The following is a 15,931-nucleotide window of genomic DNA, read 5'->3' on the forward strand; positions in this document are numbered from 1 at the left end:
CGAGATCTAGGTTGAGGCTCCCAAGGGTGCTCAATATTCTCTCCCTCCAACTTGCTCTAGCTTCGATCCGGTGGTTTGCGGCCGGCGTCGCCGAGATCGGTCCCAACCCCAAACGCGGTTCCCAAGCCGCACGCGGACAGTGCCCCTCTCGGCTGCCTCCAAAAGCATCATCCGCTCGGGTAAGCGCTCGCTCCAAACTTGCAAAAAAAGAATCTCTTCAATTTTCTGCTTAAAGCAAGATTCTCTCTTCAATTTTCTGCTTAAGGCAAGATTCGCAGTGGACAAGTACTCTAGCTGCACTTGTCAATTCACTATGCTATGTTCATTAATTTTGTTTCAGAGCAATGTACCACATTACTAACTGCTTTGTAGCTTTTGTTAGGTCACTCCTCTCCATTCAGTGGACATGGTGCCGCCCGTGCACCAGCAGGCTAGTATCATGCCAATCAATACACCAAAGGAGGAGATGGAGTTGGAAGAAAAGGTACTAGATGACAACATGTCTTGCATTCTTTCTTCTCCATCTTCCTTTTGAGTACAATGGTGACATTTTGGGATTTTTTTATCACTTAGATCAAATTGATGTTTGAATGTTCTGGTTGGTATTTTACTTGTAGGAATTGGTGTGCGCACACAAAAAGTCCAAATTTGCGGAGTCCGTTGTCCAACAGCAGCAGGAAACTGAAGTTCTCGCTGTTGAGAGTGAGCATAAAGGCCATGGTGATCCTTCACTAAAAGATTCTGCTTCTGTAGTGCAGAGCAATGGTGAAGCAAACGGTTGCAGTGAGGGGCTTGTTTCTGGTATCGGAGATTCTGATCTTGCGTAAATCTGCCATGTCCTGATTCTTTGCGTAATATGATATGGCGTTGTATAAGATGGATGGAATAGTTTTATAGTGGTAACTCAAATTGGTGGTTGGCTTACCCAAAATTTATTAGTCTATGGTGCTAAATGGAAAATATGAGTATAAAATTGCTGCAAATATAATAAGGAGAGATCAGGCCACCTTTTAACTTGCTTTGCTGTATAACATTTGCTTAAATGCTTAGGAGAAGTGAGATAATTGAAGAAAGCAACAATGGATATGGCATGGAAACAAAGTAATGTGATTATGGTACTGAATAGATATTAATTGATTATGTAACTAGTTAGAGAGATTCTTATTTAAATTGCAAATACTAGTTTAAACCATTGATGCATATAGATAGTATGTGCGCATGTTTTTATATCCTGTTAGATGGTGTTATGTACAATATTGACAGTCCCTTCACAAATTACCTAGTGCATGGTCTACTTTATCATGATGATGTATACAGATACTGTATATTACCTTGGGAAAATGTCATGTCCAAATTCCGAATACATGAATTTCGGGTTGAAAGACAAATATAGCTTAATTAGTTCACAAATTAATGATCTGAATGTTCAGTACGTCCAAAGAATATCTAGGGGCATCAAATGAGGGATTCATCACTTGACATGACGAGGCATTATATGCATGAAGTATTATTGCTTTTTTCCGTAATCTTATTTTCGAAGTTAAATTGTTGCTTCACAAGTTACTGATTTTGGCAAAATTCATAGGCAGTACAAATAAAGAACTACCAGCAAGGTCGCGACTGGATCAACTCTGCAGTACAATTGGCTGGAAGTGTCCAACATATGACTTTGAAGACCAGGGATTTTATCATACAAAACTGTAAGTTTTCCTGTTAACTGGTAAAACTGTAATTTGATTTTATGTACTGTCAAGACATACAGGCCTACTATGCCGTATATTACTTCAAATGTGATATATTATCCATAATATCATAAGGAAAGCCACTAGAGCTCCCTGCATAAGTTTTCTGATAGTTACTATTTGCCATTTTATACCCACTTTGAACACTTGTGCTATTCAACCATCCAGTATGGCATGTAAAAATGATAATGCAGCTGCAATTCTAATAGGTTATGCAGCAATGTTCAAAAGATTGAGTCATGATCCTGCACACAAGATGTTTTAATGGTATAAGTTCAATGTTGATACACCCTGTAACGGCAATAATGGGATGTGATTATTGGTGGCTTGGTGCTGCCATTGAAAAGCTAGTCAGACGTATCCCAGAAGTACATAATATTGGGGAAGTTTTACTGTAGTTCCATGGGCACGGGCTAGCTATGACCATGCCAACACTAAGAAGTATAAACTCTGTTCGGAAATAAGTGACTCAGCTTTTCTAGATACGGATGTATAAGTGACTCAACTTTGTCTAGATACGGATGTATCTACACACTAAAGTGCGTCTAGATACATCCGTATCTAGAAAAGCTGAGTCACTTATTCTGAACGGATGGAGTAACAAATCTTAACCAATATAGTCGCTACTTGAACCTTCTCGTCTAACTATGCAAGAACAATGACAGAGAAGTGTGATTGTTTAGAAATCTGATAACAAAATTTAGTAAACTGTTAAAAGCCATTCGAGTATATTTTGTATGCTATAATTGTGAGAGCTAAATTCCTTTCATGAAATCAGTTGGTTAGATGGCGAGTACGAATACTGAAGTTGCTATTCGCAAAGTATAATGAATGACGTGCTTTGAGAAGTTATGGTGAGGCGGGGTATCTGTCTCAGGATAACCACACTTGCTACAATTTGAGTTACACACAAGGCTGCAGCCTTGTCGTGTAATAATTATCATATTCTAGCTTGACATGAGCTACTTAAAAGTGCATGAGTAGTATCCTTGAAGTAATACAAATGTGGCTAGTGGCTAGCATTTGTTCTTTGCGAAATTATTTCTGGATATTACCCATGATTGTCGCTGAAAAATCGATGTAGATCCATTACCATTTAATAAACGCATAATATGGTTGATTATATGCTTAAGATGATGGTTAGACCTAGAAATGTGCATATCTGATGTTGTAAGAATTCTGCAGGTTCAAATGCAAGGTGACTGTCCATGTGGAGACATTCTCGGACACTGTTGTGGAGTGCTACAGTGAACCCAACCCTCAGAAGGAAGCTGCCCAGGAACAAGCTTCTCAAGGGGTATTATGGTGCCTTAAGTGTCTTGGTCATGTTAAGTAATTCTAGATGTGCTCCATCAAGCGAGCTGTCTGCCCTTTTGTGGTTATCTGGTCCATCACAAGAGCAGTGCTCGGACGCTCTTAATAGAATCCAAGGGTCAGGGTCAGATCAATATCATGGTGTTGTCAGCTGATGCTTATGCATGACTGAACTTGTTGCCCTGTTGTGGTGTATTTATTGCTTTAGTTATCTAGACGATTAGACCCTAGACCAGTTGTAGTTCCAGTCAGCTGTAGAAACTCTCAGTACTATTTGCAATCTGTTCATGTTATCATGCAAGAGCACCCTTTGGATTGCCTCAATCGGTTTAAGGGTCAATAGGGTGCAGTGATCGCATATTTTTGGATGTCAAGCAACCAGGATCAGCACTGTGCAATTGATTCTTGGAGATGTGCAAGAAGATGCAGCCAAACTTAGACAGAGCAAGAAGTAATATCTATAAGCAATCAACAAGGAGTATCGATTAGGCAAACTTAAACAGAGCAAGAAGCACTATGTGAAAACTTTTACTTTCTCAGTCAGGTCGGCGTATCACATTGAATGGATTCATCAATTTGGTTCAAAAATCCGAAGGACTGATGGATAGGGGCATGAGGCCAAATCTGGGTTGGGAGAAAATTTGGAACGTGTCTGTACCAACCAAAGTCAAAAACATATCTGATGTTGCAGCTTGGTATATATGTTGGCAGCTTCGAGAGGCTGTCAAGGGAGAAAGGGTGGCACCGGCTGCTACTTCAGCCTTTTCAATACATGCTCTTACTGAAAACTATGGTGCTTCAAATCCTAAAGCGTTACCTCGCGAAGATAGATGTCCAAAACCCTTGCCAGGACAATATAAACTAAATGTCGATGCTTGCTTCTTTCCTAGCGGACAAGGCGCAGCAGTAGCCATCATCCGAAACCATACGGGGGAGGCAGTGGTCGGTGGTGCATGCCCTCTGTCAAATATAATCGATGCTTCAACTGCTGAAGCAATGGCTCTCAGGTTTGGGTTACAAATCATAGATGAGAATGGATGCTCCCCTTCAACTATTGAATCAGATAGTCTTGAACCAATCAATTCATGCAATGGTGTTAATGATATGTGGAGTCCTTATACAGCAATCTTGGCTGATTGTTTCCAGCTAGCTCATCGAATCGGGAATATTTCTTTCAAGCATTGCCCTAGAAATGCAAACAAGGCGGGCATAACCTTGCTAGGTTTAGTTATGATTCAAATTCTGTAATAAGGTAGAAGGATGTTCCTCCATTTTATGTGTTAGCTGATGTACTGGATGATGTAGTTTGTTAAGTTCTGAATAAAATGCGCTGCTTTGAGTTTCAGAAAAAAAAAAGCGAAGTTAAAACATTCTGTGGAAAGCATTACACGGGTGCCGGGTAGAGCTATTTTAGCTGATCGACACATCCGAGTACCGCCTCAATGCCCACTGAAGAAAGATGCACCCCTGCTCAATTTATAAGAGCCCCCTATTGTTTTGTTTCAAGCTGTATTATCTCTTTTAAACCAAGTTCAGACCAAACAACTCTCACTGTAGCACATGTGAAGACCAGATGGCGAATATTTTCAGATCCCAATTGGCAAACTGCAGGCAAGAGATAATCAGAACAATAAGACCGAAAATACATCTGGGGCGGATCTAGCATCCCTCCTGCCTAGGCAGTCGCCCAACCTTGGCGGCGGCGCACCTGCTTGAGTTTCTTATTTTCTATAGCAGTTTTATTCGAAAATAGGTATTTTAAGCATGTTTGCCCGGGCTTTGTAAATGTTCTAGGTCTGCCACTCTAGGTACTCATGATCTCTGTTTACTATAGCGTGGCAAAACCGTATTTCCCTATCTCTAAAAATTCGTATAAAAAATTTCACATGCAAAGGACACACGTACGTATGTACGTGTCCAATTTCCTATCGAAATTTAAAAATATGCAGCTTAGGAAAAAATGACAAATTTACAATGAACAGTCCGAAGGAAACCCGTAAGTTTTTGAAAGCTCTAACTTAGTGCGGGGGCATCATGTAACTTAAAAAAAACTATAAGTATAATCGAATACGGGACTGTTCTAATCAGGTTCAGCAGTACCTAGGTTCTAAAAATTCCCTTTACAATAAGACACTACTTTCAGCAAACCTAAGAGAAGCACATGACAACGAACATGGCTACGTTGCTTGCAATCACCACTAGAGCAGCAAATAAGGGACGGAATGTCTTATGGATTACCTATTCTGTGATGCAACGATCTCAGATTCAGTAAAGAACAGAGCAATCATTAAACAAAATCATAACACAATCACTACAAAGCAGTTACCCTCTTGCATCATTAAACAAAATCATAACACATAACTACATCAGTAGATGCAGTAATCTGCCCCTTATGCTGGGATGGACAATAGGCCTAAGGGGGTAACCGGGCCAGTGTGGTGCAAATGACTTATGTCTTAGCTCAAAGCAACACACTGGGCTAAATTTTGTAGCTTCACAAAATCAATTTTTGAATCAACAGTTTCGCTGCCAAGATCATTAAGATTGCTGCACTAGCCAATTGAACCAAAAGTCCGAACCGATGGAAAGAGACTAGGCAGTGTATTTATATTCAACACTCCCCCTCACGTCTAGGCTATTTTAGTCCTTAGCGTGGGTTCGGTGCGGTTCGCATAATCTTTTTTCTTTTGTTTTTAAAATTGCGTGAGCAGGGTCTTGAACTTGAGACCTCTTGGCTCTGATACCATGAAAGATTGCTACACTAGCCAACTAAACCAAAAGTCCAAACTGAAGGAAAGAGACTAGGCAGTGTATTTATATTCAACATGAAGAACACAGTGAAAGAAATCAAAAGGCAGTAAATGAAGATACACCCAATAGAAATTCATTTGGAAAGCATAATCTAAATAATATTAAACATTGAAATGCAATTTTCCCAAACTGATATAGAGGATGAAACGAAAATGGAACATGCTAGATAAAATTCGGTATGAGTGAACATCACCGGCCAATGAGCAATTTAGGCCGATTCCAATGCCACCTCAGAGCTAAGGTACTCAGAGAAGCGCAGGTTGTACCTTGCTTAAAGGTCGAAATGTTAATTTTTTTTGTGCAAGATTATGCAATGGAAAAAAGGCTGACGTTTTTATAGAAGAAAGTTAGCCAGGCGGTCATTCCAACCGTCCGTAGGGTTACAAGCGCTCGTCGGAGGGTTAACTATCCACTCACACACAGGGCTTTGAGTTTCGGTCGTAGAAAAATTTGTGAGCCACCAACATCTTGGGAATTTGGAATACTGTTTTTGTTCACATTTAAAAAAATTGATTTTTTAAGAAACACAGCACATACACGCGTATACACTCAGTCCTATGTACGCACACCCTACCCCTATGAGCATCTCCGGAAGACTGAGTCGGCAGATTGGATCATTGACGAAATCAACACAGACGTGTCGCTGTCGACGGGACGTCGTCTCCCACTGAATGAATATTCCGTTTTATGAGACACACAGATGTCAAACCTAGGATTTAAACTCTGGTGGGCTGGGGGTACAACCACCCTCCTAACCACCCAACCTCATGAATTTTATTTAAATTTTGTCTAAGTATACTCCAAACTTTCGAGATAAATATATTTCGGTACCCCTTTTTTTTTAAGTTTTAGCCCCGCTCTGACATAGGCTTGTATGACGATGGCACCTCCATCCAGTTGTGTTCGTCCTTATCTTTCTGCTAGCGTATATATACAGTGCAGCAAAACAGAGCAGTGTTTTGATCAGCTGGTGGCATGTTGTTTACGCATGCTTGGAGAAAGAACAATCCCCTGACCATTAAGAAGAAAATAGAATGATTTGGAATGATTTGCCCATAAACTCAATCGCGTAGTATAATTTCCCGTGAGCCAGCTCCATTAATTTCCTTACAGTTCCAGGGCAGGGAAGCTGCTGGAAATGACTACGAAGCTTAATCTCCCCGATTGAAGTTGAATCCGGGGCCGGCCTGATATGCACACGCACACGACAGCTGCTTCGCCACCGTCATCGACGGCCGGCCATCGATCGATCGATCATGCTGTCAGCGATCATGACGGCTGTCCGGCGGTGGGATGGCAGCCCGCGATTCTTGTTGCCGCAACGCGCGATCGTCAATCGATGGGTCGGAGCGGTCACACAATCGATCAGTCACCGACTGGAATGATGCAGTGCGTCGCTTTTGATGCATTTGCTGGAGCGGTGATTGCATATGCTATGATCGGGATCAAGATCTTCTTTGTTGTTTTGCGGTTCTTCATTTGGTGTGTACGTGTATGCTGTGTATAGGTGGCCTGTGAAATGACAATGCGTCCGTGACGGTCTGTGCGTCGTCAAGATCACGAATCTTAGCCGAGCTCGCCACTGTGTAGTGTTACGTGATAAGAATGCAATGTTGTGCACGATGTTCTCTTCTTTTTTGTGTCTCGTTTCTTTTTTCTTAGACAAGTTCTGATGTATTGATAGAGGTCGGTCGAAGGTTTAATTTGTTTGGGTGAACCCTATAACACTTTTTTCAGTTTACCAGCAATAGTAAGTTCATTTTATCTTCTATATAATCTTCTTCTACAGGATTGCAGCCTCTTAGCATCAAAGTATAGTAGTTACTATCAGGTAGCTGGTAAAAAAAATTCCCATTTTAAAGGCCTCTCCAGTGGCGCGACACATTTCGGACGCCCAAAAGTGGTCGCGAGCGTCCGTTTGCGTCGCCCCGCGGACATATTTTATCCGCGCGTCCGTTTGCGTCTGGGTGTGCTTCCACCGGGGCGACCTATTTTTTAAATTGCAACATAGTTAAAAACTTTTAAAGCAGTACATATGAATGCATAAAAACTATAGAAAGTAGATCTATAGGCCTAGACTACTTGCTTCCTGACGGGCCGGCACCGTCGTTGCGTCGCTCCGTCTGCTTCTCGGCCACCTCCCGCGCAGCCGCTATGGCTCGGTGCGCCGCCGCGTCCTCTTGCAGTGCCTGCTCCAGCCTCGCGTTGGCGGCGTCGTCCTTCAGCGTCTCGAAAGACTCGACGATGGCCCTCTGCTCCGCCGCCTTCTCCTCCGGCGTAGGCGCATCAGGGTCATCGGAGGACCAAGAAATCTCCGAGTCAGAGTCCTCTGCTGCAGCGGCGGCCGCCAGCCTGCGCTGTTCCAGCTCGGCGTCGACAACCACATGGGCCGCCCGCTCCTCCTCTGCTTCCTTCTCCGCTTCAGCCAGGGCCTCGGTGCCAGTACTGGCGGAGAAGACGCATCGACGCTGCGCACGCTCGCGGAAGCCAAGGCACGCCATTAACGCGGCCCTGCAAAGGCTGCAGCGGCGCCGCCCGGAAGTAATGTCGCGGAAGACGAAGCAGTTGTGCCGCTGCCAGGCGGGCCCGTGCGAGGACCGAGCGGACATTTTGCGCGTTTTGCGTCGCGCCGCTGGAGGTGGTGCACGACGCATTTCCGATCACGGCGGACACAAACGGTCGCTCAACGTCCGTTTGCGTCGCGGCGCTGGAGATGCCCTAAGTCTAGCTCGATTGGTTGAGAAAGTGTACTCCCTAGATCCATACACTATCCATATACTCACGGCTAGGTGTGAACTTGGAATCCGTGTAACCAAGATTTAATCTCGACACTCATATTTAAATGGTGTGCATCTCTAGTTGATGTAGATGCAAGTCAAGATTTTTAATTCCATGATGTGTATGTGCACGCATGTTACCAAAGATAATCAACAAAATTGACAAGTGAGCTATAAGACCATCTTCAACAGCCTTTATATATTGGATTGGTAAATACTGGTTATATGAAGAGGAGAGAGAAGGTTTAGCAATCCGATAAACTTTTCTTTTGCTTTGGTACCATTTCTATAACAACAATCTAACAAACGACAATGACCAGCTATGGGTTCATACTTGTATTTATGCATATGGCGTCTTAATCACTCAATAATTAATTTAAGTCTAGTAAAATAAAATCCAAAAAATAGGAAACAAATATTACCTAATTTTTACAACACAATGTACATCGATGAAAAAAAATTCAAATGAAGAAAATCACAAAACATTTAGTAACCGAAAATAGAAGACATGGCAAATCAAGGATTTTGTTTACCACTCTACAATGAGATCATTTTTTAAGTTTCTCATGAGTCTCCAAGTATTGAATCGCCTGGTGAACTACCAGGTTCTTGATGTTGTGTTTCATCCGACTCGGTTGCATCACCAACCCAATGCAACTACGATGGTGGTTGAAGTACTCATCACGCTGCTCATGCACAATATTGAAAAAAAATCACAGAAGCCATCATGATCTTCCCTAATGTTTTCTACCCCAAAACTTAGATGAACCACGTACAATAGAAAATTAGACTTGCTCCAAATGACATCTCTACATCCTTTCTAGCGGCAGCTTGAGCACTATGAAAACGAGATTGCTTCTTTCCTTGGGGCTCCTTAATTGTCTTGACAAAGATGGGTCTATGCCATCGGCAAGATAGTATCCCTTGTTGTACTTGTGCCCATTGAGCTCAAATTCCACCTCTGATGATTCTCCCATGGCTAAGCTTGCAAATAGAGGTGACCGGTCGAGCATATTTATATCATTGCAAGATCGAGACATAACGAAGTATGCATGCCAAATCCAGGTACCCTCATGTGCAATGGCCTCAATTATGATTGTTGGAACCTTGACATGGCCATTGAACTGTCCATGCCATGCCGCAGGATAGTTCTTCCACCTTCATTGTGGTGTGAGAGTGTTATCACCAGAATTTAACCAAGTCTGGAGATGGGCCGTGATTAAATGGGCTTAGAAGGTATACATGGAAGATACTCCCGAACCGGCCTTGTACAAGAAGTTTGGGCAAGATTGCCCGTGTATCTGTAAATATAGTAGGGTACGTGTCGGTTAGAATTAAGAGATAGAGTTTAGCTCGTACACGGTTGGGTTTATTCCCAAGTTAGAAAGTCTATGGACTATAAATATGTATCTAGGGTTATTGAGAAGGAGGACGATCACGTTCACAACAAAATCAATCTAGGCGCATCGCCACCCCTTGTTTCGAGGGTTTCTCCCGGGTAAGCAACATGCTGCCTAGATCGCATCTTGCGATCTAGGCAGTATCAGTTTATTCGTTATTGGTGTTGTTCGTGCTGAAGCCTTTTTGATGGCGAGCAACACCCTTATCTTAGGTGTTTTGGGGTTGATCAAAATGCTTTCACGATGCACTTGTTTAGCTACGCTACCCCTCGACATCTAGCTGCCCTTACACCTACTTTAGGTGTAGGGGCAGCATCTTGCTTATTCTTTATTTAGTAGATCTAATCCGTTATAGTTGCTCCTTGTTCCTCAAGGATTGGTTTGATATCTGTATGGTTAGGCCTTATAAATGGGTTGAATGATCCGGTAGTGCGTAAGGTGTGGTTTATTAAGCTCTAGAGGGATTGTTCCGGGGATCAACTTCACGTTGGTTTTTAGGCCTCTTTAGGGCTGGTTTTCCATTATCTTGCGTATCTCGTTAGGCTCAACTACGCATAGGATGTTCCGATTATACGGTGAAAACCCTAGACTATCGTAGATTAGTTTAGCTTGATATTGATAAAGCATGATCCCCATGTCCTTATAAATCTAACATGAACCATGGGGCAATCGGCTCTTTGAGCCGATCCACAGAACAATTTAAGAGCCGATTGGGGCTCGTATTTAATGTTTACGTGTTTGCCATGCAGGAAACTAGTCGAAGCAATCCATCACCTTCCTGACCAGGTATAGGTCAGGTGGCACGCCCTCGTAAGCACCAGGACGCGTGTGCCAGAAGGCATTGCGGGCCGTCGCCCGAGGGACCAGGGTCAGCCGCAATCCTGGGAGCCTCCCGGCTCTACTGTGTTGCCCGTCGCTTCTCGCCGGTGGGTTTCTGACAGCAACACATTCTGGCACGCCCGGTGGGACACTCTACAACAACCACTACGTCGACATCTGCAGCAACCATGTCAAAAGCCGCAGATGAGGTGGTGGGCGAACCAGTCACGTATGCAGATCTGCCGGAAGAACACAAGAAGAAGTACGATGAGATGAAAGCCCTCTTAGAAGCCGATCTCATCGGCTCTTTCATGAAGACCCGTTCACATGGCATCAGATGGAAAGGGTTCTCCCCTGAAGGTGCCCTCGATGAAGTGGACCTCTCTACCTCTTCAGAGGAACGCACCAGAGCTCTACGCCAGGAGATTAATTACATGGTAGCTCATTCCCTACACCTCCATTCTGAGAGCTTGGTGAACGCTTTTGAGCGCGTTGCGGTCCGAGTGGTGCAAGAGATCATGAAGCATCAGTACTCTCCGTCAGGACCTACCCTGGGAACTCACCAGGGAGAGATACCACTCCAGATTAGACCGCCGCTGCCATTCGCGCTCGCAGCACCAGAACCGCCGGGTTCACCGGCGTACGTTGTCTACAAGGTTGGAGGCGATCCTAGCGATTGCCAATTCCTATATGAGCCGCCCAAGGAGATCCCACATGGATACGTGTGCACATACGTGCCGGACTGCAATGCCTTGGCGCGCACAAGCCAGATCGCACCAACAGGGATCTCTCGGAGTAGATGCTGACAAACAAGCATGGCTGGCTAAATATGCTACCGGAACGAGTCATGAAGGTTCGGTCCCTACAGCTAATACCATGGAGCAGATCAGCACTATCTTGAGAGACCGGTTCGGCATCTTGCCGAAGAGGAAAGCAATCGGCTATTCCAAGCCGTACCCCGACGAGTACGATCTGATCCCGCTGCCACCCAAATATCGGCTCCCTGAATTCTCAAAATTCAATGGAGCAGAAGGATCTAGCTCAATCGAGCACGTAAGCCGATATTTGGCACAGCTGGGCATGATTTCAGTGTCAGACCCGTTACGTGTGAGGTTCTTCGCACAATCTCTTACGGGATCAGCCTTTGGGTGGTACACCTCGTTACCGCCAAACTCAGTCCGCACATGGAAACAGCTGGAGGAGCAATTTCATGTGCAATATCACTCAGAAGCTACCGAAGCTGGCATTGCCGATCTAGCGCAGGTGCGGCAGAAGCGGGGAGAAACAGTGTCTGAATATATCCAACGTTTCAGGACTGTCAGGAACCGATGCTATTCGGTTCGTTTGTCTGAGAAGGAAGCGATCGAGCTGGCAGTATTGGGCCTCGCGACGCCGATCAAGGATCTGACTTCCCAAGCTGAGTACAGTTCATTGTCGCACATGGTGCAGAAACTCACATTGTATGAGCAGCGACACCCTGAATTGTACCAAGACAAGTTCAAGCGTCCGGTAGGCCTGGTCGAGATGGAAGAAGCTGAAGAGCCTGCACCAGACCTGGAGGTGGCTGTAGCTGAATGGGCTCGGGGGGCAAACCCCGTGCCCTGCAAATGGGTAAAACCGCAAGGGCCTGCAAAAGGGTTTGACTTCGATTTGAGCAAAGCTGAGCAGATTTTCGATCTATTGCTTAAGGAAAAATAGCTGAAGTTACCCGAAGGCCATAAAATCCCTACAGCACAAGAACTGAACGGGAGGCCGTACTGCAAATGGCATCACTCGTTCACCCATACCACCAACGACTGCAAGGTGTTTCGTCAGCAGATCCAAATGGCGATAGAACAAGGCCGATTGCTCTTCGGACAGTTTGCCATGAAAGTGGACACACATCCGTTCCCTGGCGTCAACATGGTGGAACCTAACCACTCCGCGAGGCGTCGACTGGATTTCTCATTCGATGTTAACATGGCAGGGCCTGAGCGCCACCATGGCAAGGACAAAGAGGAAAGCAGTCACTCCCGCAGCAAGGAAAAGGAGGAGGCCGATCCACGCGACCGGCCCCGATATGATGACAAGCGGTACCTCACCAAGGAACAAGTGAGAAGCGTGCGATACCAAAAACCACTTTCCACGCACCTCCTCAACAAATATGAATATCAGTATGACCGACGTCGGCAGTACGACAGAAACGACGAGAGATACAATCGGTCCGATGAAGATAAAGGAAGGTACCGTCGGCACGACAGAGACAACGAAGGACGCGAGCACCGCGCTAAGGAGAGGTCAAGGGAGCAGGAAGACATGGATAGACATTGGGACTGTCCCTTCTTTAAACACTGCTGGGACTCAGGGATGAGCCGATTGCCTACAATCGACAACTGCCCGGAGTGTAGACGCCGGAAGGAGGATGCAGGGGAAGTTTCAGTTTTCAAGCGTCTAGGACCTCTCCCCCACAGAACAAACGTGCTGAGTCCTCTCAAGATGAAGACTTTGAGGAGTCAGAAGATGAAGAAGAGGATAGGTACCACCGGCCAAGGTGGTGCCCCGATGGGCTCAGCCACTCCCAAAAGCGTAGGGTTCAGCGGCTGCGTACCTTGGAGCAAGCAGAAGCGCGATACTTGCACACGTTGAGGAAAGCGCGGCCCGATCTGGCCGTAAAAATTCAGCAAACTTTGGACGAAGAAACTCGTCCACCAAAGAAAGTTTGGCGTCCCAAGCAAGAAAAAGCCGATGTGGGTACATCGGCTGGCACAAACATGGTGTTCTTCCTTCCATCAGAGTTTCGTGCCCCAGGAACTGAAGAAGCGCCAATAGCACAGTTGGACTGCGGTCCACAGCCCGTCATCTTCGAAAAGCCACGTGAGAAGGGATACAAACACATGAAGGCCCTGTACCTAAAGGGTTATATCAATGGGCAGCCCGTCGGCAGGATGTTGGTTGACACAGGAGCAGCGGTGAATATAATGCCATATTCCATGCTACGGCGTTTGGGACGCTCCAGTGCCGATCTGATCAAGACCAACGTCACGCTCAACGACTTCAACGGCCAAGCATCAGGGACGCAAGGTGTCCTGAACGTGGATCTAACCATAGGACGAAAGACGATCCCAACGACATTCTTCATCATCGACAGCAAGAGCACCTACGCTGCCCTGCTAGGAAGGGATTGGATTCACGCTAACTGCTGCATTCCATCTACAATGCACCAATGCCTGATACAGTGGGATGGAGACGACGTAGAAGTCGTGCATGCAGATGACTCGATCGACGTCTCGATAGCCGGCATGAACATTTGGGACTCTGCAGACCAAGAGCCACTCTCTGGAATCAGTTTGGACGGCTGATACGTCTCCGACGTATCGATAATTTCTTATGTTCCATGCCACATTATTGATGATATCTACATGTTTTATACACATTATATGTCGTATTTATGCATTTTCCGGCACTAACCTATTAACAAGATGCCGAAGAGCCGGTTCTTGTTTTCTGCTGTTTTTGGTTTCGAAATCCTAGTAAGGAAATATTCTCGGAATCGGACGAAATCAACGCCCAGGGTCCTATTTTTCCACGAAGCTTCCAGAAGTCCGAAGGGGAAACGAAGTGGGGCCACGAGGTGGGGACAAAGTAGGGCGGCGCGGCCCAAGCCCTGGCCGCGCCGGCCTAGTGTGTGGCCCCACCAGGACTCCACCGACCTTGCCCTTCCGCCTACTTAAAGTCTCCGTCGCGAAAACCCTACCACGTTCGACGAAACCAGAGAAAACCTTCCGGAGCCGCCGCCATCGCGAAGCCAAGATCCGGGGGACAGGAGTCTCCGTTCCGGCACGCCGCCGGGACGGGGAAGTGCCCCGGAAGGCTTCTCCATCGACACCACCGCCATCTTCATCAACGCTGCTGTCTCCCATGAGGAGGGAGTAGTTCTCCATCGAGGCTCGGGTCTGTACCGGTAGCTATGTGGTTCATCTCTCTCCTATGTACTTCAATACAATAATCTCATGAGCTGCCTTACATGATTGAGATTCATATGATGATGCTTGTAATCTAGATGTCATTATGCTAGTCAAGTGGATTTTACTTATGTGATCTCCGGAGACTCCTTGTCCCACGTGTGTAAAGGTGACAGTGTGTGCACCGTGTGGGTCTCTTAGGCTATATTTCACGGAATACTTATTCACCGTTATGAATGGCATAGTGAAGTGCTTATTTATATCCCTTTATGATTGCAATGTGTTTTGTATCACAATTTATCTCTGTGCTACTCTAGTGATGTTATTAAAGTAGTTTATTCCTCCCGCACGGTGTAATGGTGACGAGTGTGTGCATCGTGTAGTACTTGGCGTAGGCTATGATTGTGATCTCTTGTAGATTATGAAGTTAACTATTGCTATGATAGTATTGATGTGATCTATTCCTCCTTTCGTAGTGTGAAGGTGACAGTGTGCATGCTATGTTAGTACTTGGTTTGGTTATGTTGATCTGTCATGCACTCTAAGGTTACTTAAATATGAACATTGAATATTGTGGAGCTTGTTAACTCCGGCATTGAGGGTTCGTGTAATCCTACACGATTAGTGGTGTTCATCATCCAACAAGAGGGTGTAGAGTCTAGCATCTATCTATTTATTCTGTTATGTGATCAATGTTGAGAGTGTCCACTAGTGAAAGTATGATCCCTAGGCCTTGTTCCTAAATACTCGCTATCGCTGCTTGTTTATTGTTTTACTTGCATTTATACTTCCTGCAATATTACTACCATCAAGCTGCACGCCGGCAAGCACTTTTCACGGCGCCGTTACTACTGCTCATATTCATTCATACCACTTGTATTTCACTATCTCTTCGCCGAACTAGTGCACCTATTAGGTGTGTTGGGGACACAAGAGACTTCTTGCTTTGTGGTTGCGGGGTTGCATGAGAGGGATATCTTTGACCTCTTCCTCCCTGAGTTCGATAAACCTTGGGTGATCCACTTAAGGGAAACTTGCTGCTGTTCAACAAACCTCTGCTCTTGGAGGCCCAACACTGTCTACAAGAATAGAAGCACCCGTAGACATCAAGCTATTTTCTGGCGCCG

The 15,931-nt window shown here is 45.2% G+C and overlaps 1 protein-coding gene across 1 annotated transcript; it reads left to right on the forward strand.

Annotated features, from left to right (window-relative positions):
- The first annotated feature begins 356 nt into the window (after positions 1–356).
- LOC124655142 lies at positions 357–3,349 on the forward strand. Its single transcript, XM_047194097.1, has 4 exons — positions 357–484; positions 618–801; positions 1,586–1,700; positions 2,928–3,349. Exons 1-4 carry the CDS (start codon positions 407–409, stop codon positions 3,076–3,078), a joined length of 528 nt encoding a protein of 175 aa, XP_047050053.1. The 5' UTR covers positions 357–406; the 3' UTR covers positions 3,079–3,349.
- Positions 3,350–15,931: the final 12,582 nt, after the last annotated feature.

The sequence above is a fragment of the Lolium rigidum genome, chromosome 5 (genome assembly GCF_022539505.1).
Source record: "Lolium rigidum isolate FL_2022 chromosome 5, APGP_CSIRO_Lrig_0.1, whole genome shotgun sequence".
Lineage (NCBI taxonomy): Eukaryota > Viridiplantae > Streptophyta > Magnoliopsida > Poales > Poaceae > Lolium > Lolium rigidum.

Coding starts and splice junctions, on each gene's coding strand:
- LOC124655142 (XM_047194097.1), top strand. CDS start 407: ATGGTGCCGCCCGTGCACCAGCAGGCTAGTATCATGCCAATCAATACA. Junction 802..1,585: donor CAGTGAGGGGCTTGTTTCTG/GTATCGGAGATT, acceptor CAAAATTCATAG/GCAGTACAAATAAAGAACTA. Junction 1,701..2,927: donor GGATTTTATCATACAAAACT/GTAAGTTTTCCT, acceptor AGAATTCTGCAG/GTTCAAATGCAAGGTGACTG.